We start from the raw sequence: 24,758 nt of genomic DNA on the forward strand, positions 1-24,758 counted from the left end.
GTATGGCATGCAACATGTAATATTTCTTTCCTTTCCCAACTGCTTTCTATTACATGCCCAGGGTTTAGACCGCTCCAATTCCTGGGTAAACACTGGTGGTCCAAAAGCAGCCCCATGGGGATCCAACCCCAGCCCAAGTGCAGAGTCAACACAGGTGGTGTCTTCGGTAGAGGTTTTTCTGGCTTTGTTCTCCCTGATGTTTCCCTGTAGAATATCTTCCTTTGGTGTTTACTCCCAGTTTGGTGGTTTGGTGCCTTTTTTGTTTTGTTTTTAATTATTTCTTTATTCCTTGAAAACTTTGTGAGTTTTCTTTTCTAATTTAGCATCTTCTCCCCCACCGCCTCCCCACACTGCATGAAAACCCTCCAAACGCGTGGACGTGTCCCCTTCTTTTCATTTCAGTGGTTGCTGGTCTGTGAAATGTAAATGCTGTGACTGCTTTTCTTTTCTTTTCTCTCTCTCTAACACTAGTTTCAGCTTCAGGTGGAGCACATTTCTAAGCGGGAACATTAATCACAGCTTCATAGTTTTGTCCATGTTTGCCATTTCTTTTGATGTTGCGAACCATTTCGCCATTCTCATCAAGCATTTAGTATCCATCGTCAAGTAATCCTTCATGACTGTTTGAGTGGAATATTGTTAAACCAAAATTGATTGCCACATGTAAAATTCTCTCTTCAAACATGTAAATCTGAACGATGCAGCCAGTGACGTGCTAGGGCCAATTGTATCTGTTCTGTGTTGCAAAGTATGAAATCTTTATAGCAGCTTCAGTCAGAAAGAGTTATTTAGCCCTGATTTGCCTGCTGCTTTCCACTGCATGGTTGCCTTGAACGTACCTCTCAACTGTACCTCCTTTCAAGTGCATCAGAGTCCCAGAAATGCTTAGTCTGAGTCCACATGCACTCGTGGCAAATGATTTCTATCAGAAAGAGAACCTCAGTGATTTGCTTATTCCCTGTGCCAGTAGCAGTGTCGCTGTGGGGTACATCCCCATGTGCTTGGTCTCTGGTAGCTTGAGAGGTATGGACTGAAATTACAAGTATTACCTCCTTGGCGTATGCATGCTGATAAAATGCAATGGCGAAAAAGTTTCATGCTTTGCAGCATTAAGTGTCTTTGTGCATAAGAACATGCAGTTACTTAAGTAGCCTGTATGTCTTGAAACAGTAAAAAGTACTGTCGTTTTGTTCAAACCAAATCTGTAAATTAGTAAGTGTTTGAGAATGCATAAAAAGATGTAAAGGCAGTAAAAGCCTACAGTTGGAACAGTATTTTTGTAAACGTACGTTGTCCTTGAGCTGCAAAACCCATCCACAGCAAACTTTAATGTCCTGTCATCATTCATTCATCTCCACTCCGTAGGCTACGGATCGAAGTTGTAATCGTATGTCTTCGCACACTGAGACGTCAAGTTTCTTACAAACATTAACAGGACGGTTACCAACTAAAAAGGTAGATTTCAGTGAAGACAATTGATCTTGCGGGGCAGGGAGGTCAAGTGATTCTGAAAACATGATGCAATCTATTCTTTCATTTATAGCCTGTTTTCTTCCGAGGTCATTAGGAACTGCTGTTGCTTAGCACCTCTGAATATCCAGGCTGTGGTGAATATGAAGTATTCTGACAGAGCTGAATTGGGAAGAATAAAATGATCAGGAGTAGTTTGTCTGATTTAATGGCCATAGTGTTTGGAGCCGGTTTATTACTGGCTTTCAAAAAATATGAATAGCACTGTCTAGACATGTAAACGACACATTCTTGTGTGCAAAATCATAATGTGATGGCTAGCATTACGGATGTGTGCTGAAATCAGGTATGCAGGCGCTAATCCAGCGAGTGAATGGGAGTTCCTTTCAAAGTGCACTCCCTTGCAGGAGATGAGATCCTACTAAACAATGTCAGAAGGGCAAATTGCCCGACTTGGGTAATGAAAATGTAATCAAACACCCAGTCTGTGGGTTGGTCTTCCTAAGAAAAGGAATCCAAAAGCTGTTTCTTTGCCCCATGTTTCTTTCTTGCTGTTTTAAGTCCTTTCTCACAGTAAATATACATCTTTATACAAATTGCTTTATATGTCCGCTTTTTACTCCTTTTTCCTGCAAAAATCAGACCAGGCAGAAAGGTAGAATTTTAAACTAAACTAATTCAAGCACCAAACTTTTTGGTTTTTTGGGGGGGTGGTGGAAAATTCTTTTGACACTCAAAATTCAGTTTCGGAGCAAGATGCTGTGAAACGTTTCTCTCATCACATATCATCACATCATCCTTCATTGTTAGTTGGGGATTTCTTTAAGGGATGCCACCACTGCTGTCATGTTCCCAGTTATTTTGCTTAACCTCATTGTTTGCCATCCTTGCCATGGATCGTGCTACCATTTCTCATGCGGATTGTTTTGTGAGCTGGTGTCGAGGCTCAGGCTAACTCTGGATTTGAATCTGTGTAGCTTTTTCACGAGGAGCTGGCCTTACAATGGGTTGTGTGCAGCGGGAGCGTGCGGGAGGCAGCCCTGCAGCAAGCCTGGTTCTTCTTCGAGCTGATGGTGAGCAACCTGGAAACACCTTGCTTATCATTGTCTTACAGTTCCTGGTTTAAACCACAGGCAGCAACAACTGCGAGTGACTTGGTTGTAATTTATATCTCTATAGGTGAAGAGCATGGTGCATCATTTGTATTTTGCTGACAAACTGGATGCGCCAAGAAAGAATCGTTTTCCTGAGCGTTTCATGGATGATGTAACTGCTTTGGTCAGCACAATTGCCGGTGATATAGTCTCTCGGTTTCAGAAGGTAATGGCAAACAATTAAACTGAACTGAGCTCGATCAGAGCTGAGGCTCCACACCTCTGTGTGTTCGCTGGTGCCTACACCACGAATTGAAAACATGCAGTGTGCTCGTTTTCATTTTCTGTCCCATTTTCCTCTTCCTTCTCTCTAGGATACAGAAATGGTCGAAAGGCTCAACACCAGTCTGGCATTTTTCCTCAATGACCTGTTGTCTATCATGGACAGAGGATTTGTTTTCGCTCTTATTAAGACCTGCTACAAACAGGTGAATGCAGATAAATACTATGACTTCACTGTGAACCGTAGCCTAGCATATTATTCTGCCTTTCTTCGGACAGACAGTAAAGTATGGACACAGAATTCTGCTGTTGAGGTCTTTTTAGAGCTAGCAAGGCATTCTCAGTGGTGATTTAGAGTTTAAGCCTTTCTGATTACTCTCTTAAAAGTGAATTAGGAGTAACCCCCTTGCGCGAATGGACGTGCAGCAGGAAGGAAGAGTTATTCCCTCTGCTCACCATGTCCAGAGTAATTGCATCAAAAGAAGTAGGAGGTTTTGCGAGGAAGCTCAGATTGTCCTAGTTTGTCAGTGTGTCTGCCAAGGAGACATTGACCCTGTGCGATGATATTGAGCACCAAGCTCCCCTTCCATCCTTCTGAAGATGCAAGGTCTTCCCCCCAGCAAGAAGGAGGGTTCCTATGTTACTTGTTAGGAAACTTACTTGCAGTGTTGTGGCAGGGGAATCACCCTGAACCACAAAGTTTCATTTGACTGCAAACATCTGTGCTGACACTGTGTACGAAGGAGATGACGAGGTATCAGGAGCTTAAGCTTAGAGTCTATAACACTTTATGTAAGAGGCAAGAACAGCAGTAGCATATGTTTGAGCTTTGTTGCTTACTGTGTACTAGCCAGCCTGCATCTTTGTCCTGTTAATGCATCACAGTGTGGTCCTGCTTCTCACAGCTCCCTACTGAAATCAATAGGATGTGGATATCATATGTGAAGTACCTAGTTCTTCATTTGCTTATAGAAGCACGGCTATTATATACATCTTGTGTTGATATATATCTGGCATTGACTGGGATGTTGATGTCTCCTGCACACAGAGGTTTAATCTGTAGCACAAAGAAGTGCTGTGGATGTGACCATTTAATGATATCAAGCTCTTCAGTTCTGCCTTTGGGCAGCAGTGGTGGGACGGGGGCTCATGCTGCATTTATATTGTCTTTTGGAGCTAACTGCAATTTTATGGGCTAAACTTGCAGGTGTCTTCAAAGCTGTATTCCTTAACAAATCCAAGTAACCTGGCATCTTTGAGGCTGGACTTCCTTCGCATCATTTGCAGCCATGAACACTACGTCACCTTGAATTTACCCTGCAGCTTGCTCACACCACCTGCATCTCCATCACCATCTGTGTCTTCAGCAACCTCTCAGGTGCGCTGTGTTGAGGATCCTTTGTGGAAATGCAAGCTGAGCTTTGCTCTGGCACTTAAATCGTTGTTGTATCACCTCTATTTTCAGTCACTGCTTGCTAATATTTTTCTTTAAGTGTTTGTTTAGAAATTACTTTTTCCTGACACACAGGTTTTGACTCCTTTTATTATTGAAAAAAGAATGCCCGTATCCCTGTCTCTGTATCACACTGTCCTTAGGGACCTTGTCCTCTCCTATACTGGACAAACGCATGAACATAAATGAGCCATTAAAGAAATTGCTTTGTCCATTGTTACCCTTTTCTTACAACACAAGGGTCTTTCTAGCATACTGAAACTTAATTGTAGCCTGCACAGGGTAAGTCATTTGAATTAGCAAGTGTGTCACTTGAGTGGATCAATTAGTTGCAAAATCACGCAAACAAAATCAAATTAAAGCCTTCTTTAGCCTGAGTGAGAGCATCCCTCCTAAGTTAAAAGTTTAACTAATCCACTTTTAAAGGTTATTTGGCTTAACTTCCCTAAGGCCTGCTCCATGGGTGGGAAGGCAATAACAACAAACAGAATTAATAGAAGAGTTAGTGAGCTCAGATGTAGCCTAAGTAGATGTGCCTGGATCCAAACAAAAAAGGGAGTCTATGTGAGGTTGTCTTTCATTCTGCATACTGCTTCTAATGTATTTCATAAGCTTTGACTGTGTGTTCCGAGGGGCCTCTTTGTGCAACCTCTGAAACTTGGTTTCTTTTCACAGAGCTCTGGGTTCTCCACAAATGTCCAAGACCAGAAGATTGCAAATATGTTTGAACTGTCCGTGCCTTTCCGCCAGCAGCATTACTTGGCCGGGCTTGTGTTAACAGAACTGGCTGTCATTTTAGATCCTGATGCAGAAGGGTAAATCTTTACAGTTTGTTTTATCTTTTCCCAACAGGTTTCTGTAATTCCAAGCAAATGGTGGATGAGAAACAAGTTCTGGCATGGCCAGAATTGAGTTGAATTCGTGAGCTGAGAGGATAAGAAACCAGCACCTTAAGAGTCCTCTTTCTCCCTGTTCCTCCTGTTCGTTACTTCCTTAACTCTGCCTCTATAAACATGATTTCAGTCGCATTTTTCCAGCTGAGAAAAAGAGAAAGAGGTTCCTACTGGAGCCCCCAGCTGCCACATGGGCACTGCTGGAGCTCATAAGAGGAAAATAGCTTTTCTTAATTATAGCAAGAAAATAGGTGTCAACATTTAGGAAGTCTCTGTTGCTGGTGCTTTTAAATGTTGCAATGTATTTTGCCTGTGGTCTTCCCAGCTCTTTTTAAACATAAATTATGCATTGATGAGGCCCCTGTGGATTACAAAATACACAAATAGAGTCAAGCATGCGGAGTTTGTCGGTGACTTGCCTGGCTTGCACAGCAAATAATTTTCTGAAGTAGGAGTGTAGCCTGTAGTCCTGCCATCGAGGCTGTTACTTGTGTTATTTAGGGCTGTACTCTGCCTTGCCTCTTGAAAATGGAAATTATTGATTGCTTCCACAGTCCTAAGTTCTCTCAGAGGCATTTTTCTCAAGGTGGACTCAGAAACACCAGCCCAGTCGACAAATGCTAATGATTCATGGTTAATTCTGCCCCTTTACCAAGAGGTCTCAGGAGTTAAACATTCGTTCTGTTTCCTGTTGGGGAAGAAAGTGATGCCATAAATTAGAATATTTTCTTTATATATACATAGCCCACTGCAGTCCCATTTGTTTGCCCTGAAATGGAAAAGGCAGCAAATCTTTACCCATATATGCTGTCTGCAGGAATGATTTTTGTAGCATAGGAGCGTCCTGCTTGCTGAATAGAAATCAGGTCCTGTCTCTGACTATATCTGCCTTTGTTCTTCACAAACTTTCTGTTCCACCTGCCTCTTGAGCTCTCTCACCTTGCTGTTCTCAACACTTAAGCTTGGACCAGGTCAGTAATCCCTGCCCAGCTGCACGAAGGAGTTATCAATGTGATCTTGCGGGTGTCCACTGGGGAGACAGATCTTCTCTCAAACCTAGACAGAAAAACCCCTTTATGCCAGTTCAGCTCTGGAGATACATTTTGATCAAGGTTCCTTAATTGTAGTGGAGGTTTATACCAGTACTGCATTTGGGTTTTAATGTTTTCCACAGTGACTTGTAGTTCGCAGTTTATTAGCTGTTCTCAGGCTTCATCCTTCTGCATTTCCCCTGGTAGGTCCGCTGTATAAAATAAACCAGTCTGTTCAGATCTGCTTTTCGCTTGTATATGAAGACTTTTAACAATCATAAAGTATCATCAGCAGGTTATTATTAGAGGGTTCAGACATGCCTCCCATTAAAATGTTTTGGCCACCAGTGGAAGAAGTTCAGCATCATTCCCAGTTGCATTACGCTACAGCAGGACAGGAGAGGGATGTCCATCTAAATTGCTTGTTGTGTTAGAGCTTTACCTTAAGCCTTAAATGTGTTCTGTCCTTGTTCTTTTTGCTCCATTGGCAAGTTATGTTAGATTCTAGGTCACCCATTTTATAAGAACTCTTTGGGTTGAGTTGGACAGAAACGACTGCAGTACCCAGGCGGTGTGTTAGATGGATCCCTCTATGCTAGGTACAGCACAGTATCACAGTATACTACGGTCCTCCTCCAGAGCACTCACAGTCTAAAAGCCAATACAGCGTGCAGATGAAGGAAGCCAGCTGAATGTGACCATTCCAGAGAGTGAGTCCAAGCAGCTAGACCCTCAGCAGATTGTCTCTGCGAACAGTGCTGTGTGACCAGGTTATTAACTCGTATTGCTCATCTCATAGTGCCCATGTTGCCCATATTGACCGATGTTACTGGACAGAAGCGAGAAGATCAGTATTTGGCTCTCAATATTCAGTGACAAAAGTCAGTTTCCCAAAAGTGTGTGCTGTTGACACAAATCCGGGCCAGGGCTGGGATTACAGAGGGGATGGTTGGAGGGCACCAAGATCAATTCATTGCATTATCAGCCAGAAAGGTTAGTGGGCCATATTTCCTCCTCTTCGCTATGGATCGATCCAGCACAGTGCCTACTTTGTTCTGGAAAAGGAAAACCATGTAGCCCTAGGTTTGAATCACACTGCTTTGTTTGGATGTGCTTTCCCTACATGCAGTTCTATGGCCTGCAGGATAGTTTCCCTTGAACTGTTAGAAACACAGCGTAGGTGCCACTCCTCCAAACTAATACAAAGACTTTTCTTTATCCTTAATCAAGGAACCAGTCACTTAAATAAGCATTTCCTTCCTTGTTGTTAAGGGTCTCACTAATTACACACACAAGCAATTGTAGGATCTCATTATGGCTTGATTAAAAAACCCAGGAAAGACGTGTAGCTACAAGTAGCTAATGTCCTCCTAACCCATCCTGCTATCTTTTAAATCATTTTAAACCTTCAACAATCCAGTCAAAGCCTCTCCTCATTTTTTAACCAGAACTCAACTCTACTTTCCAGGTAAAGTGGATACTGCCTGAAATTCAGCACTTGTTTTAATACCTCAGGTCTGAACATTGAAGCTTATGTTTTGCTGATGCATAATGTATGAGCTTCCTTGGCTGCTTCATGCATGGGGTAAAGTTGTCTTCTTGGCCTGGTTTGCCTCCAGAAGCAAATAGCTACCCAGATACCTGCTATTTGCTCTGAGGGAGTTTTGCCTCGGTGTTGGCTGAGGGAATTGAAATGAGCAGAGTGAGTTCTTGAGAGATTATGGGGAGTTTTGGTTCTCAGGGCATGAATGGGCTCACGCAGGGTGTCCTGCAAAAGGGGATGGTGCTTGGGCCCTGCCATCGTTTGCATCTTCATAATGAGGAAGGCCATTTCTTGCTGGTTTTCCTTCTACTCCTTGATTCCGTTGTCACTTTTTATTCAGAATGATGGATCATTAGTTTACCGTTTGGATTGAATAATTGCATGGGGGTCAGGGAACTGAAACAGGAACTTCCTGACCGTTAGATAAAAGCAGTATTCTGTCTTAGAAGGGCTTTTCTCTCTGTAAATGGTGTTAAAAAGAAGCAAAAACCCCCACAACAAATAGTTTCACTAAACCCACTCTCAAGTTTCTCTCGCTGCTTTCCGTATTCCCTAAGTTCTCCTGATGGTCTTTAGTAGACTCGATAATTCAGCACAGCAGTAGCTGGGGCTTTGGTTTTGTATAGGAATTATGAGAGCGTTCACATTATATTGGGTGTGCACCTCTGCAAGATATTTGGGTACATTTTATGTGGCCTTTTAGCATTTGTAATCTACACAGGAGATCCAAAAACACGTGTCCTGGCAGCTTACCTGGAGTTAAAAATAAAAACCAGGGTTTTCTTCTTCAGAAAAAGAAGCCCCTTAGTTACAAAGTATAGTTTGCTTTGAAGGTATTAACTAACCTGTGTGACCCAACTCTCTTTTACCAGTTTATTTGGATTGCATAAGAAAGTCATCAATATGGTACACAACTTACTGTCCAGTCACGACTCGGACCCGCGGTACGCTGACCCACAGGTAAAGGCCCGGGTGGCAATGCTGTATCTACCTCTGATTGGCGTGATCATGGAGACCGTGCCTCAGCTTTATGACTTTACAGGTATTTTATGTTCTGTGATTTGAATATGTGTTCATCTGCTCACTAGACTTGAGTGTTTGGGTTCTGAAGTTGAAGTACAAAACCCTCTGCTGTTGGATGAGATTGGGTCTGTTTCTGAATTAGAACTTTGACGTTTTCTTATCTATTTCCTAAGAAATGTTTTCCTATCTATTTCCTAAACTGCACTTGGAAAATGCATCCTCCATGACTGTTAGTGCTTAAAATCCGCATTTGCCCACTGGTTTGCAGGAATTGAAAACTAGCAATTCATTTTAGTCTAAATCTGGCTGGCTACTCTATACGTGTAGCCAGCCACCCTCTATGCCTCACCAGCTTAAAAAGCCACCCCACATACTGTACAATTCGCATAACAGTTCCAAAGGATAAGCAGAGTTCCTCTTCCTCCTTAGCATGTGCTCTGTCAGCAGATCATTTCAGGGGTGCTTTACAAAGTGTCCTGAAGAGCAGCAGAGGTGGGTTACTTCAAATCAGGGCAGTGGGTCCAGTCTGGAATAGTTTGGAATTTATAGTTGCCTCCTACATCCTTTGAGTTTAATGTCACAATAAAGATGCAAGAAAAGAGTGAAGAGTTCAAAGGGACAAAAGGTCTATTTTGAGAAGGGTTCTAGATCCTGAGGTTGTGTAAGGGGCATTTGAAAACTGTTGTTTGCTTTGTGTGACCTCCAATATAAGTCGTGTTGAGTTTGGGATTGACCAGATGCCCATGTTTCTTGACAGAGAGCCACAATCAGCGAGGGAGGCCGAGCTGCGTCGCTGTCGATGATTATGAGAGTGAAGGTGGAAGCATGATAAGCCAGACAGTCGCCATGGCCATCGCAGGAACGTCGGTCCCTCAGCTCACCCGGCCCAGCAGTTTCCTACTCACCTCATCGGTACAAAGCCACCTCTCCCTATTCCTTGGCCCTCAGTCTATGTCAGCAGGCAAATATTTACACATGCAGGTCCCGTGGGGCTGATCAGTGAGTGGCAAGGCCTTGTATCAGTGTGCAGCTGGGTGTTACACAAGGAGGCAGGGGATGAACGGCAAGGGGAAAAAGTCACGTTTGTGCGTTGTTGTGCCAGTTTCAGAGAGGATTTAAGAAATGCCAAGGAGGGATAAAACTCAGCAAACCTCTGAAACTGGAAGAATTCTGTTCTCTGATAAAGATTCCCTCCTTCTGAAACAATCCAATAGAAGTTCTGTGAAGTGAAATGGTCATTATTAGCTCTAAGTCCTGAGCAGAAATTCCTACCACATCCAAATCCCATCTAGATGAAGACATCAGACCCTTTTCCCTGTTTTCTGCACAGAGAGGAAATCCTCTGGATCCTGGTAGCACACAGGCTCTTCCATTTCTCTCTCCTCCTCCCTTTACTCCTGCATCAGAACACCGTTTTGATGGGTCTTAAGACACCCTGATACATACATGGGATAATGAATGGAGCCCCTTTGCTTAATTGTTAATCTGCCAGGAGCTGTTAAAGGCATCTTGAGGGAAGTGGGTATTTGCTGCGTGAAGGGAAACACATTCATATAACTGGTTCAAACTGCTGCTTCGCTCTTGTGGCTTGACAATCTGTGGGCTCCACTGAGCTGTTGGGTTGAGAAAGAGAAATGTGTTTCTCCTGCTTCTTAGTGAAAAATGTCTATTCACCTTCCGTTCCTATCTGGTAATGGTTTAGTCTGGGCTGGTAGCAGGTGTAGAACCTTTTAGTGGTGATTGAAGTGTTTGGATGTGAAATACAGTGTGGCAAATGTCTTGACCTTTCTGTTTTAGAGTGGCAGGCAGCACTCCACCTTCTCAACAGAGTCCAGCCGCAGCCTTCTGATCTGTCTCCTGTGGGTGCTCAAGAACGCAGATGAAAGTGTCTTGCAGAAGTGGTTCACAGACCTGTCAGTGTTGCAACTCAATCGCCTGCTGGATTTGCTTTACCTTTGCGTATCCTGCTTTGAATACAAGGTACTGGTGTACTCTGTAAACCTCCTGAAGTTCCTCCTGGGGCTTGCCAAGGACCTTTGCGCTCTGATCCTTTACACGACTGCAGAAAGGCATTTCCTGCTCTCTCCTAAGTATTTCCTGTATTCAGAATCCCAAGGCTGAGCACGTCTCTGTGCAACCCCTGGCCTTATCCATGTTTACTTTTCAGCCATGCAAGTATCTGTGCCTTGTTTCACTTCTTAAGCGGTTTGTCCTGCTTGCTACTCATCTGGAACTTCTGCAGGGAAAGGGGATCATAGCTCTTGGTCATTTTGCTTGCTATCAGCAAGAAGAGTTTCCTGTAGCAGTGCTGGAGTCTGGGTAGATTAGCTAGCTAGCAACTGAACGTGTATTCCCTTCTTTCTGAATGTCTTTAGACAGGAAAGATATTTTGAGCTGTTAATGTTAAGAAAATGTCCCGGATTGAAAGAATCTTCCCTGATGCTCTCATTTGAAACTTGCAGGGCAAAAAAGTATTTGAAAGAATGAACAGTCTGACATTCAAGAAGTCAAAAGACATGAGAGCCAAACTTGAAGAAGCTATTTTGGGAAGTATAGGGGCAAGGCAGGAAATGGTCCGAAGAAGCAGAGGACAGCTAGGTGAGTAAAGAAGTCTTCTTCCTTGCACCCATCTGTGGTTTGGGGTACTACCCATCAAGATATTCAGGCAAAGAAGCCCCTAGAAGAAGCTGCAGTTTGCAGCATGCATCTCTGGGGCTGCAGAATCCCTACACTTTCCCCAAGTTCCATCTACAGGCAATTTACTTGTTACTGGATTGCTTTTGTGTACATGTGGTCATATCTCATTTATGGGGTGTTCTTGCCTGAGCTTCTTCCGGTGTAGCTTCTTTCAAAGCCACCTTCTAGTATGTCTTGTGCAAGGATCAAAGTAGAAAACAGGCTGCCTGATCTTGCTTTGATAGCTCTGAAAATACCTGGATATTTCTGTTTACTTAGTGAGGCTTAATAGCCAGTAGTGGGGGTAACAAACACCTTCTGATGATTTTCGCTGCTCATGTTGTTTGGGAGGAAGGATGGTGCTGGGGTTAGGATAAGAATCAGAATAGTGGTTTTGTCTCCTACTCTGCCCCAGGCATCCTGGTGTGTGTGAATATCTCCACAGTCTCTCCATTAGCTCTATAGTAAGCTGGCATATGGAGAGCTGCAAGTGAAGTTGCCTCTCATGTCACTCAGCAGTGACAGAATTAAGGGCCAGGTAAACATCTTGGGTGAGTGCCACAGCCTTGGGCTCTAAGAAGTCACAGTTTGCTGTCCCTTGTGAGCGAACCTGGAGTTGCTACCCATGTAAACCAAATAGCATTAGATGACCACTGTTGTTTTGATACTATCCTGCAGAGAGAAGTCCTTCTGGGAGCGCTTTTGGAAGTCAAGAGAATTTGAGATGGAGAAAGGATATGACTCACTGGCGTCAAAACACAGAAAAGCTTGACAAGTAACTCTACCTTATCTTTCTACATTAACAATGTGACAGTGCCTGTGGGAATGCTCTCCCTATAGGAGGTCAATGGCAATAGTGACTTAGCTCTTGTGCGAGCAGGTTTGGGCCCTTGGTTGGAACAGGGCTGGCAGTGTGCAAATAGCTTTAAGTCCAGCACTGCCCTATCTAACTGTGCTTTTCCACTGTCCCTTGCTTCTTCGATTTTAAGATGAGATTTGAAGAGACTGAGACAATCCATTGCCTTCTTAAAACCCTGTAGTAAGCTGTAATTTAGAGGGAAGATCCATTAACAGTTTGCACAGATAGCATATATATCTCATGTCATATTCCCTTTATTCCATAAGAGCATTCTGGAGTTCTCAAAGCTCGCTTTCCTTTCCTGTCCTAATCCATCACTTTGATTGTTTTTCCACATGTGCTGTGCTTTTAGAAGCCACAAACCAGCCAGGTACTGTAGCATTGGTGTGCAGTTCTTCTAAATTGCCATTTTGTACATCTGCAGACTCAATCATCACAGCATTGTTTGTGATGCTTGGCAGAAGTTTTCAGTGTGTGTGTGCGCAACTGATTGGAATGAGCTCTTTTTGCTTATTACACCCATTTCCCTTAAAATTCCCTCTCTTGGTGTGGTTCAATCTGGAGGGCTCAGGAGTTGTGTTTGGGCTTTGCTGTGCACGTTTTCTGTTTCCTCAAGTTGCAACCTTCAGTCTCCGTCCTCCCAGCAAAAGAATTCTTCCTAATCCTAGGAAAGCAATCTCAGCACAAGTGAAGCTCTGAAGAAACTGGGGGATGGGGACCTCAGAGCCCAGATGGAGATCAGGCCAGATTTTGCTCTTGAAGACACTGACAGAGTACATCTTCGCAGCTTCTAATGCTTTGTCCAGCACAGGAATGTAATCTCTTGTTATGTCAAGTGGTGGCTTTTTGTTCGAGACTTCAGTCCTGTTGAGGCATTGAGAAGGCCAAATGACCAGTGTGTTTCAGCCTGCTAATGAAGTGATGTAGGTATGAATTCCACAACTCCAGAGCTGTGGGCAGAGTTACACCAGATTAAAATTTGGCCTAAAGAGCTCATCAGTTCACTGCTGGCACTGGATCTGAGCCCCCTCCTTCCCAGAAGAGCCTCAAGTACATAGTAACAGCTGTGGAGTACCTTGATGCTCAAAGGATGGTGGCTCACTCCACAAAAGAATCTGCTTAGATAACGCCACAAACCTGCTTTTTAACCCATACTTGCTCACTGCGACCTTGGTCCATCCCGCTCCACTCCTATGGCACTGCAAGTCTGTCCTGCGTGCATGGGTAGAGTCTGGCCCTTTGAAATCTGACAAGGAAGACTTCACACCAAGGATTGTGCACAACTAATTGCAGGTGGTATTGGTTTATGCAGGTGGTGTCGTTTTATGTAGGGTCAGACCTCAAGTCTTCATATTCTGGAGCCTGAAGAGTACATCATGAGTGTCTGACCCAGCTCCCAGAGGGAGCAGAGTGTGGCAGGGGAGGGTTGCTGCAGTGCAGATCCAAGAGCTGAGTCATCTGCCATCGCCTTGGTGGTGTGTTTTGCTTGATTTGATCAGTTCCTGCTGGTCACATTCCTGCTCTGATCTGGCCTGGCAGGAGCCTGATGGAAATGACATCTTTGGTAGGGCAGGCCGTAGCTGGTCTCTTCAAATATACTGCTGGATCTTTGCCACATGCAGCACATCGTTGCGGCTGAATTCCTGGGGCTACTGGTGTGACTGGGTGTATGAACTTTGTAGACTTTCCAGGAAAGTGAGTGCCTGGCATTGAACAGCAACATCCTGTCATTTTTCTTGGAGAGGAAGATACTTTTCAAGTACTGTAATGTAATACAGCTTGAATGGCCAAAGATTGCACCCTCATGGTATGCACTCTGTGCTACGACCAGTCTAGCTGCTGGGCTCCACAGTGCAGATAAAACAGCTCGTGTAGCACCACCATGTGTCCATAGCCTATAACATGAAGCTGTATGTTCTGTTCCTGGTTGTGCTCTTGCATGCCTAACGATGCTACTAAACCAGTTTTGAGTTGGACTTTGATTCTAAACTGTTGTTGTGTCCCTGAGAGAGTAAGGAAGTGTTGGAAATAGTGTGATCTCTCCTAGCATGGTGAACGTAACTCCTGTCTAAGTTTGTATATGTAAAAAACCAAGTCTTCCTGTCCTCTTAATGGATGCATTGTAGTGTTGTCCAGTAATAAATACACAAGTTGGAACTGGCAGTTTCCTGCTAATGAGAAGATGGTTTTTGACAGGAGAAAATGGAGATGCACTTAAACAGAAAGTAATTTTATTCCTTTCTTCTCTCAATTAGATCAAGGGCAGAGATAGAACACGAGGCTCTTATCGATGGGAATCTTGCAACAGAAGCCAATCTGATTATTTTGGATACACTAGAGATAGTTGTACAGGTAAGGATGATAAGAAATAGAGATATAACAGCATTACTGTCACCTAGCCAGGCAGCAGGTTGTTAAATCAAACCTTCCTGCTGCTCTTAACTCCCTGAATGCTGTCAGAACTGGGCAGCCCCCCTAATGCCTCTCTTAATCCTCAGCCGGTAATAATCTGGTTTTACATTGTGGTAGCTTCCTTCAGCGTTTTTGGAAGTTGTTCCCTTTTTGTAGTATAAGAGGTGGTGGTTCAAAAACTCAGTAATGAACTGCAGAACTATCCAAGTCCTGCCCTATTCTAACCGGTTCCTGTAGGTCTTCCCAAATCTGCTTCAAATCATCGGGTTCCAGGTCAACCTCCTGTATTTGTACTTAATCTGCACAGTGCAGGAAAGCTTCCAGATACCTTAGTCTGTGTGCACAAGTGAGCAAGGACACATGGTACTTTTGTCCTCTGCTTTCTGTACAAATGAAACCAGGGCACAGGCTGGAAGCAGGCAGTAGCAGACTTACCAGATCCGCCCCTGGGCTGCAGAGAGACCCAGGAATCCCAAGGGCTGCACCTGGATAATCCGCCTAGAGATCAGCTACAGAACAAGGTTCTCAAAGGTCAGAGCCTCATCAGGTAGATGCATCATTCCTCAGGCTTTAGTGCATGGGTCAGGTATTCATTACCTGGGGGCTGATTCAGTAATGTGGCTGTTTTGCAGGCCCATCTAAGTGGGTGATTTCTCCATGCCAAAGGGCTTTTCAGCAGGGTTATTCTCTTCCTTTCTCTTACACACAGCCACACACCAGAGGTTAATTTTTGCTCATGTAACTCGATTTCCTTTTGCCTGCAGACCGTTTCTGTGACAGAATCCAAAGAGAGCATCCTCGGTGGGGTGCTGAAGGTGCTTCTACACAGCATGGCCTGCAACCAAAGTGCACTTTATCTCCAGCACTGCTTCGCCACACAGAGGGCTTTGGTTTCAAAGGTGAATTTCTGGTGGATGCTATAATATATCCAGAACAGCACAGATGGAGGATGGGACTGTTTGCTCTTCCTTTGCATTGGGGTCATTTCACCAATTGTTTATTATTTTGTGCAGTATTGATTCTCAGGAAGTGTGGTCTGGGGGTTGATAAAACCTGGCTGCTTTTCATGATCAGTACCTATGTTTATGCACTTTGGGTTTGGCTGCACAGCAAGGTACAGTTCACACAGCCCATGTGTGGTGGGGTCTCCTGCTCTCCAGCAGTCAGTGGTCAGAGGCACTGAGCCAGTCCGGAATATGATGCACAAGTGGAATTTAGGCTGTAAAAATATCACTTCAAATGGATTTGTTTTCCTGGGCCTATAATTTAAACAGTTTCCCAGTTTCTGTAGGTGTACTGAGTTTCAAGCCTGAGGAACTGATATAAATCGGTCTAAAGGTGTAGATATAGGAGCAAGTTGTAGGGGTAGGTGAAAGGAGTTGCCTTCCAGTGCTGCCAGTGAGTCCGCTTTGCCTTACTGTATTTTACAGTACAGTGAAATGATCAGTGAAATTAGCATCATTCCCCCAAAACAAAGGGGATTGGAATTCCTCTAATGCCAGTGCATGCTCATTTCTGAGTCTATTTGAGTGCTTATTTCTGCCTGTCCAAGCACTCATTTCCTCCTGTGCTGTTTTTCCAGTTCCCTGAGCTGCTGTTTGAAGAAGAGACTGAGCAATGTGCAGATCTGTGCCTGAGGCTCCTGAGACACTGTAGCAGCAGTATCAGCACCATACGGTCGCATGCAAGTGCCTCTCTGTACCTTCTTATGAGGCAAAACTTTGAGATCGGGAACGTGAGTATCCTGCTGCACTTCAGTTGGTTGTTACATGTAAGCAGGTTGGGAATGCTGGATGGAGCTCTGTGCATTCCTGTGGGAGAAAGGCCCTTGGAGGGTTTACCATTGAAACAAGCATGACATGCAGAGGGAAGAGAAGCACGCATCAGTGACATGGCTTTCCCTTGCTCCTGGTCTTGCAGCACCTCACACTGCTGGTCAGTGCATAGCAGGAATATCCAGTCACCAGTGTCAGAGTCTAAGCTGTATGCCCGGAATCTTAGCAGGCAAACTGCCTCTCATGTTGGTTTATAGGAAGATGTAGAGCCCTGCCTGGAACATCCACTGCAAGAGTTCCCAAACCTGTCAGTTTGGAAGGTTTTCATGCTGTTTACATTGGACAGTTTGCACTCAAAGGGCTGTTCGGAGAAGCTCCCCTCTGCCTTGCTTTCACACACGTCTAGGTGAGAGCAGAAACAGTCATGTAGCCCTTCCTGTGCCACAGCTGGTGTGTGTGTGTCCTTTCTGAAAGGGCAGTCAATGGAGGTGAGTTAGCAGTGCTGGGATTTTGTTTTCATTCAGATCTTACCTCTAATTACATCCTAGCTTGACTCACCCATGTGTGCTTTAAATTATAAGAAGATTTCCAGCCTTAACTCTTCCCATAGGTTTTTTGCAGGCATAACTGTAGCTATGTATCACAAAGTGCTCCTCCAGACATCTTTGTTTAAACTGCTTTGGTTACAGTCCCCCACAGGGAGTAGCAGAACTGGAGGGACCCACTGTATCTGGGCCCTGGGACTGTTAGTCAGTTGACAGCAGTGAGTTAACAGTGACTCCAGTTTTTAGGCTAGACCAAACCAAAAGCAACTGTTTGGAGTGAAGGCTGTATCATGAGAGGGAGATGAGCATCATCTTCTTCAGGGTGTGTGAGAGGAGAGCATGCAGGAGAGAAGACTAGAACTATTGCAGGAGAACCTCCAGCTGGAACTAAATAATGCTGTGATCAGATTGTGAAGTTCGGCAGCACCAGAGGTTTAGTGTAATCACTGCTCTGAGACAGCCCGTTATCACTTGAGTGTTCTGTTTTGCACCAGGTGTCTGTCAGGAGGAGGGTACAATAATGAGAGCCCTGATATTACAGCAGACCATTGCAGTACCTCTGGGTTGTTGAATGCCATAACAATACCTCTGTTGCAGAACTTTGCCAGGGTGAAAATGCAGGTGACCATGTCACTCTCATCCCTGGTGGGGACATCCCAGAACTTCAATGAAGAGTTTTTGCGACGTTCCCTGAAGACTATTTTGACATATGCTGAAGAAGATCTGGAACTCAGGGAGACAACATTTCCTGATCAGGTAAAAGAAATGCCACAAGAGAAGGAATGTGTAGTTCATTGATAGCTTGTCCTTAAACCTCCATCTAGAGCTGGAATTTACATGCATTCCCTGAAGGTGATTATTTAAATCATCTAAGTACATAAGCCCCAGGTCTGTGATTAATTCTGACAACAAGATGCAAACAGACCAAGGTTCAGTGTTACTGTGGTCCTAACACAGCAGTGTGTAGCTCGATTCCCATTGCCTGTTCATTACAGCAGTGTGTTTTTTACAGGTCCAGGATCTAGTGTTCAACCTCCATATGATCCTTTCGGACACAGTTAAAATGAAGGAACACCAGGAAGATCCAGAAATGCTGATTGACCTGATGTACAGGTAGAGTTTGTAGCCATTGCACTGCAGGGACAGTAGATGTCAGTGCTCTACATGGTGTTAGAACAAAGCGTAGTATCTACTGCACTTCCTGTATTTAGCGTGAGGTATTGTACTTCTGTGAACTTGGATTGCTTGGGGTTTATTAGCAATTGTTTCCCTTTGAACTAAAGTCCTGTTTTAAACTGCTTGCTGTGATTCCCATTGTACCTGAAAACAACACAGCTACTTGCTCTTTGGTTTTGTATTCAGATGTTGCATATTTGAGCACTTAGGTTTTGGAGCAGTTCTGAGTCTCAGTGCTTGTGGACCAATAGGTATGTGTCTGCTGTGTTTGAATGTGATGTTAGTAGGTTTTGGTTGGCATTTATGGAGCTTATCATGGATAAAAGTAGTTTCCATTGCCCAGCAGTCCCTGACAACCTTATCCTTTATGTGAGTGTCCTGGGTTCAGCTGTAACAGGTATTTTCTCCTTCCTAGTAGCTGGTGCAGTGCTGTGTTTGTGCTTTAGTCTGGGAACAATACTGACAACTCTCCCTGCTTGCGGCAGGGAAAACTTAAGGATCTTCCAGCACCTGCTTGCTCACAAGGCTTTTTGGTGGTTGTAGTGGTTTAAGTCCAGCCAGCAAGAAGGTATGACTCGGCTGCTTGCTCACTTCCCCCTTCCTCCCCTCAATAAGATGGAGAGGAGAATCAGAAAAAGGGTAAAAACCTATGGTTTGAGATAAGAACACTTTAATAATTGAAAGAAAAGTAAAATGTAATACTAAATAACAATAACAGGAAATAGAGAGATTGAGAGGAAGGAATAAACACCACCACCCCAAAAAAAACCCTCAAGTGATGCCCAAAAGAGTTGCTCTGTACTGGGCATGACGTTCCATGGTATGGAATATCTATTTGGCTAGTTTGGGTCAGCTGTGCTGGGTGTACTCCATCCTTGCCTTTTGTGCCCCTCCTCACTGGCAGAGCATAAGACTGAAAAGTCCTTGATCAGGGTAAGTGCTACTGAGCAACAACTAAACCATCAGTGTGTTATCAGCATTGTTCTCGTACTAAAGCCCAAACACAGCTGCTAGGAAGAAAATTCACTCTATCCCAGCTGAAGTCAGGAAACTGGTGGAACATATGAAGGTCTCCATATGCAAAAGATAATCCAGAGGCACGTTAAGATCCCAAGTACCGCATTGCATGGTGTTGCAATGGTCCTGAAGGCTTCTTAGAAGGCAGGAGAGGTTTTGTCATAAGCAACCAGGCAATTCTGCTCTGATTGTCCAACGCCTTTGGCTTACTATCAGTATTCAAGTGAAATATGGTCAAGAGCTTCAGCAAGTTACCCATGAAACCATTCTGGCACCACAGAGTGGCTGCAGTTGTCCATCACTAACTGGTTTAGGAATCTATAAAGTAATTTAGGGCAACTTTCTATCTATACAGCTTCTTATCTCATGTATTTCTGGATAGCCAACCATGGAGGGTGGTTCTTGTTTAAGCAGAAGTAACTAAATACTAATCACAGAGGTTTTCTTTTCAATTAGGATTGCAAAGGGCTATCAGAATTCCCCTGACCTGCGCCTCACGTGGCTCCAGAACATGGCTGGGAAGCACTCCGAGAGGAGCAACCACGCTGAATCAGCCCAGTGCCTGGTCCACTCTGCAGCCTTGGTGGCTGAATATCTGAGCATGCTGGAAGACCGAAAATACCTCCCTGTAGGGTGTGTTACATTTCAGGTGGGAATCATCCTCCATATTGTACAATTGGGTTTTGTCATCTGCTGCTGAGACACAGAATATGCGCGGTGTTTCTGTGCCGATGTACTCGTGCTGCTCTGGATTTGTTCTGGGAAGAATGCGTTACAACAACCTTTGAAAAACTTCATTATGCTTGAGGAGGCCACAGAGATGCTGCGAGGGCTGGAGCAGCTCTGCTCTGGAGCCAGGCTGAGACAGCTGGGCTGGGGCAGCCTGGAGAAGAGAAGGCTCCTGAAGGGGAGACCTGAGAGCAGCTCCAGTGCCTAAAGGGGCTGCAGGGAACCTGGAGAGGGGCCTGGGACAAGAGTCTGTAGGGACAGGCCAAGGCGAATGGCTTTAACCTGCCAGAACACGGGAGACTGAGCTGAGCTCTTAGGCAGAAGCTCTTCCCTGTGAGGGTGCTGAGGCGCTGGCACAGGGTGCCCAGAGAAGCTGTGGCTGCCCCATCCCTGGCAGTGCTCAAGGCCAGGTTGGACACAGGGGCTTGGAGCAAGCTGCTCCAGTGGAAGGGGTCCCTGCCCGTGGCAGGGGTTGGGACTGGATGATGCCTTCCAACGCAAGCCATTCTAGGATTCTATGAAGACTGTCTTGGTTCCCTCAGATCTTTACATCCATAGGCTGAATGGGTGCAGTTATTTTTATTTCTCCATTAAAGTCATGGGTTTTTAATAACCTTTTTGATCTAGCCAGTGCATAGTGGGTGCAGTTGATGAAAATGGTTCCTGTGACTTGTAATCTTAAGCAGGTCAATACTGAGCAGAGCAAACAAGCACACACTTAGCTTTGAGTGTTTTTAGGTGGACTAGTCCAGTTAGCTTAAGCATGTGCTGAAGTACCATGCTGGTTCAGAAGGAAATTAAGCAAATGCTATGAAAACTGCCTCTAAAAATGTTCAGACTCGACTGAAAATCAGCTGGTTTTCAAAGTATTGAAAATTATTGGAAGTATTGAAAGTGTTGAATGTTGTTTAAATTGAGTAAAACTATTTTCTATATGTTATATCTCCTTAGAACATATCTTCCAATGTTTTGGAAGAGTCAGCTGTTTCTGATGATGTTGTATCACCAGATGAAGAAGGTATCTGCTCTGGAAAGTATTTCACAGAAGCTGGTCTGGTGGGATTGCTGGAACAGGCTGCAGCATCTTTCTCCATGGTAGAAGACTTTAATTTCTTTATGTGTTTTCTTCAGCAGTCTTACACTGCTGGGCAACATGAAGTAAAATGTTTTCTCTATGAGACTGTGTAATTCTATTGTGAGCACTTCAGTTTGATGGAGCCATTGAGTTTTAGTTATTCAAGACAGCCCAGTTTGCCCTCTGGAGTAACTGTGCAGAGTGGGATCTGGGACCAAGAGGCCTTTGTGTGTTTCCAGTGTCTTTCACATCAACACTGCACATTTGGAAGCTCACAATAGTAAAGAAAGGCTGTAATGTTTTTCCTCCTCTTCAAAAAGAGTGGGTTGAGAGCTTCGTGTGAGCAGTGTTAATGGACTAGTAGCAGCGTATCCATCAGAAACCAAGGAAAGCAAGTGAATCATTTCCCACAGCACAGTATGAAATGTCATTTGGTGGGGTTAAGCACAAGCAGCAATAACTCCAGGGCTCAGACCTAGAACCCCTGCTGTGGGCAGGCTAAGCCATGGGATGCAGTGTCTCTGCCTGCAATGGGCTGGAACCCCTTTGTTAGAGACATCCTATGGAAACTTCCTAAGGCCCATCACATGAAGTGCTAAAAGTGGATGCAGAAATCACTTAGGTGAAGATGCACCTGTACTGTGCACTTAAGCTTCTGTATTTAATTCTCATAGATTTTATTAGGATTCTGTTTAGCCTGTTGTGGTCTTGTGCACATACCCATCCAAAATATCCCAGGTTTGATTCCAGTGATAATCCTATTTACTAGTATCAATGTGTAATGCAGTAGACTCTTGATTTCAGGGGTAACTGAGTGTTTTATTCCATTTGTGTATGGGTATATTTTAAGAAAAGAAGCCAATTATATCACAGTGGTATCTAAGCCACCTTTTCACTTTGCAGTTTTATACTTTAAGTGCTGGTAGTATGTATTATTCTTGCTGTTGAATTGATGGAGCAATTGATGGACCTTCTTTTTGTAGGCTGGCATGTATGAAGCAGTTAATGAGGTTTACAAAGTCCTTATTCCTATTCATGAAGCTAATAGAGATGCTAAGAAGCTATCTACTATTCATGGTAAACTCCAAGAAGCATTCAGCAAGATTGTGCACCAGGTAATGGTTTGAATTTTCAGCTGCAGTGTGAATTGTAAAGACCCTTCAAATGCTCAGTGCAAATAAAACCTGGCTATTAAGGAAAGCATTTTAATCAGATTACATGACAATTGTCAGATGGTGATCCACAGTAAATGCAAAGATTGCTAGCAGGATTTTTTCTCTGGGTATTTAACATGGGAGAACATCATATACCAAGAAATGTCCAAGAGTTAAAAATCCCAGTCATTGGCCAATTTATCCTTTCAGATGCTATTTTAAACTGTTTTGCATGCTGGGAAAAACTACTGTATCTTGCCTTTAGCTGGTAGGTAACATTCAGAAATGTTGGGGTTTTGTTGTTCTGTTCCTTTGGTGGCTAAATAATTGAAGGAACCTTTCTAAACTTAGATGGTGCAAAACCCACCAGCTGAGGTGCTGAGCGTTTCATGAGAGACATCAGAAGTTACCAAACCTCACGAAGCTCAACAGACCTCAGCTAGGCAGGAGACGAGAGCACTTGGCGAGCTTCAAGAAGCAGATGTTCTCTTCTAGGAGAGGCCTATTGGGTGCATGCCTTTCTGTTGGGGCAGGCAAGCACTCAGCAGACCCTCCTCCACTGCATGCCAGTGCTGCTCCAAGCCCCCAGCCCCAGTCAGCTTCTGGTCATGGGCTGCCGGGTGCATTGTTGGTGTTGTTACCCCTAAGCTGCCATCAGCTCCTCAGTAGATGTTGATCAGTTTGTTGATTTCATAGGATGCAGCCAAGGGTCTGGGGGTTTTCTTCATGTTCTGGCATTGCTGGGTTCCTGAGGTTAAATTAACCAACAGAGGACAACCATTGGGTGTACTTCTGGGCCAGAAAAGGGCATTGTGGATGCATGATGACTTGTAATCATTGAAACCATTTGAGGTTTGTGATACCTTACATTGATGGTCATGTTTTGGCCTTTGAAACGATTTCTTTGGTTTCTGTGACATGCGCTTTTTACTTTTTATCACACAGAGTACTGGCTGGGAGGTAGGTAACTCCATTTTAGTTAGTAAAGAACACTAATAGATTTTTCAGATGACTCACGCCAACGCTTGCCCACATGTGCTAGTTGTGGGTATTTCTGTTGCTGTCTGCTGTTAAAACAATTCATTAACCAAAGAAATACCAATAAACCGATTGTGGTTGTAGGAAATTCTTCATAAGAAGCTGTAGGTAGTGCATGGATGCTGATGTGTTCCACTAATGAGGTTCTTTGGTGAATGAGCCACTGTATCATCACTAGTTTGTTTTTATAATATGTTTATATTTCTTTTCATCAGCATTGACACAGAATATCATCCCTTCATGCCATATTTTCACCCCACCCACAGGGGTCGATTTAAGCACTAATGCTCAGAGGTACTGAAACACAGAGCTGGTTTACTGCATACACTGACCGTATCGCAGAGAATAGGCTGCTTCATTCTGTTCATTTAAGAACAATCAGTTTGTTGTGTAGCTGCTTATCTGGCAGTAAAATAGCTCAGTTGTGTTAACTGGAGTCAGTTTGCCTGCTGTTTTCTCTGTGGAGGCTGTTTGCTCACATTTCTCCAACACACACCATGAGAACCACACATTTGGATTATAAAATAGACAAAGTGGTCAGCTTCATCCACAGGCATACACAGAATCATGGAGTGGTTTGGAAGGGACCTCTGAAGGTCATCTGGTCCAACTCTCCTGCTGAAGCAAGGCCACTCAGATCAGGCTGCCCAGGACTATGTCCAGACAGCTTTGAACATCTCCAAGGCTGGAGAGTGCACAGAGCAGTTTGATAACTTGGGCCCTAGTGCGGTTGACACACTGAGTACATGAACACTGAGAGCTCTCAGAAGACATTTAAAGTGTTTTGTGAATATGATGTTATTTGCTTGGCGTTCAGCTGTCCAGTTTATCTCTGCTTTCTGTGAATCAGGCAACTCAGTATGGGCCACCTCATTCCAGGTTTCCACCACAGGGAGCGTTTAAGCCCACCCTTATTAAACCAAGACCAAGAACGAAGTTCTCTTTCATTGTGTGACTTAAACCACTTGGGCTGGTGATGTCTAAACATCAGTTTTAACTCTGACCTGGCAAGAAATGAAATTCAGCAGCTTAAAAGTAAACCCTGACACTTAAGGGCTGGCCCTGTAAGTAGTTTACATGTTCCTCTGAAAGGTCGCAGCAGATGAAGGCAGCACAGCGATCCAGAGTACACGTTGCACGAGTGTTCAATACGTGTTCAATACCCAACAAATGTGAAGGCCTGTGAGCATCTCTTTTGATTAGTCTGCCCCTAAATCGACCCCTGAAGAAAATCCTGTCATTGGTTATGATGCTAACACCACTCAAGTCATGTTTTACTGCATGGTAAAAGACACCCATGGTTTCAGTTCTCGTCTGTCATCGTGCTCCTTCATTGCCACACTTCTTCTGATCTTTGTGCTTTGTAGCTTTCAGATTTGTTGCATGTTTTGCCTTTTTTTTTCCTTGTTTTAAATATTTTAATTGATGCTGGCCCTTTTTTATTTTCAAGTTGATTTGCTGCCAAGTTGCTGCTTGTTTGTTGTTTGGAATTTCCCTAATTAAATACTTTCTG

At 44.0% G+C, this 24,758-nt stretch overlaps 1 protein-coding gene across 8 annotated transcripts in view; it reads left to right on the forward strand.

The window, feature by feature from the left end:
* The window catches only part of DOCK7 (dedicator of cytokinesis 7), a 110,843-nt gene that overhangs the window by 74,455 nt on the left and 11,630 nt on the right, over nucleotides 1-24,758 (forward strand). For 3 of the 8 annotated variants that reach the window (XM_065673175.1, XM_065673176.1, XM_065673179.1), the window contains exons 23-42: nucleotides 1,366-1,455; nucleotides 2,448-2,543; nucleotides 2,650-2,790; nucleotides 2,939-3,052; nucleotides 4,054-4,224; nucleotides 4,975-5,114; nucleotides 8,639-8,808; nucleotides 9,547-9,701; nucleotides 10,587-10,769; nucleotides 11,252-11,387; nucleotides 12,144-12,240; nucleotides 14,580-14,676; nucleotides 15,501-15,635; nucleotides 16,319-16,471; nucleotides 17,654-17,812; nucleotides 18,069-18,169; nucleotides 19,706-19,898; nucleotides 20,930-21,073; nucleotides 22,037-22,168; nucleotides 23,153-23,167. In XM_065673175.1, the coding sequence (XP_065529247.1) occupies nucleotides 1,366-1,455; nucleotides 2,448-2,543; nucleotides 2,650-2,790; nucleotides 2,939-3,052; nucleotides 4,054-4,224; nucleotides 4,975-5,114; nucleotides 8,639-8,808; nucleotides 9,547-9,701; nucleotides 10,587-10,769; nucleotides 11,252-11,387; nucleotides 12,144-12,240; nucleotides 14,580-14,676; nucleotides 15,501-15,635; nucleotides 16,319-16,471; nucleotides 17,654-17,812; nucleotides 18,069-18,169; nucleotides 19,706-19,898; nucleotides 20,930-21,073; nucleotides 22,037-22,168; nucleotides 23,153-23,167 (2,622 nt within the window). Of the gene's footprint in view, nucleotides 1-61; nucleotides 167-1,365; nucleotides 1,456-2,447; nucleotides 2,544-2,649; nucleotides 2,791-2,938; nucleotides 3,053-4,053; nucleotides 4,225-4,974; nucleotides 5,115-8,638; nucleotides 8,809-9,546; nucleotides 9,702-10,586; nucleotides 10,770-11,251; nucleotides 11,388-12,143; nucleotides 12,241-14,579; nucleotides 14,677-15,500; nucleotides 15,636-16,318; nucleotides 16,472-17,653; nucleotides 17,813-18,068; nucleotides 18,170-19,705; nucleotides 19,899-20,929; nucleotides 21,074-22,036; nucleotides 22,169-23,152; nucleotides 23,168-24,758 lie in introns of all 8 variants that reach the window. The other 5 variants (XM_065673178.1, XM_065673181.1, XM_065673180.1 and 2 more) reach the window with 4 other exon arrangements.

This window comes from Lathamus discolor, chromosome 3 (genome assembly GCF_037157495.1).
Source record: "Lathamus discolor isolate bLatDis1 chromosome 3, bLatDis1.hap1, whole genome shotgun sequence".
In the NCBI taxonomy this organism is placed as follows: domain Eukaryota; kingdom Metazoa; phylum Chordata; class Aves; order Psittaciformes; family Psittacidae; genus Lathamus; species Lathamus discolor.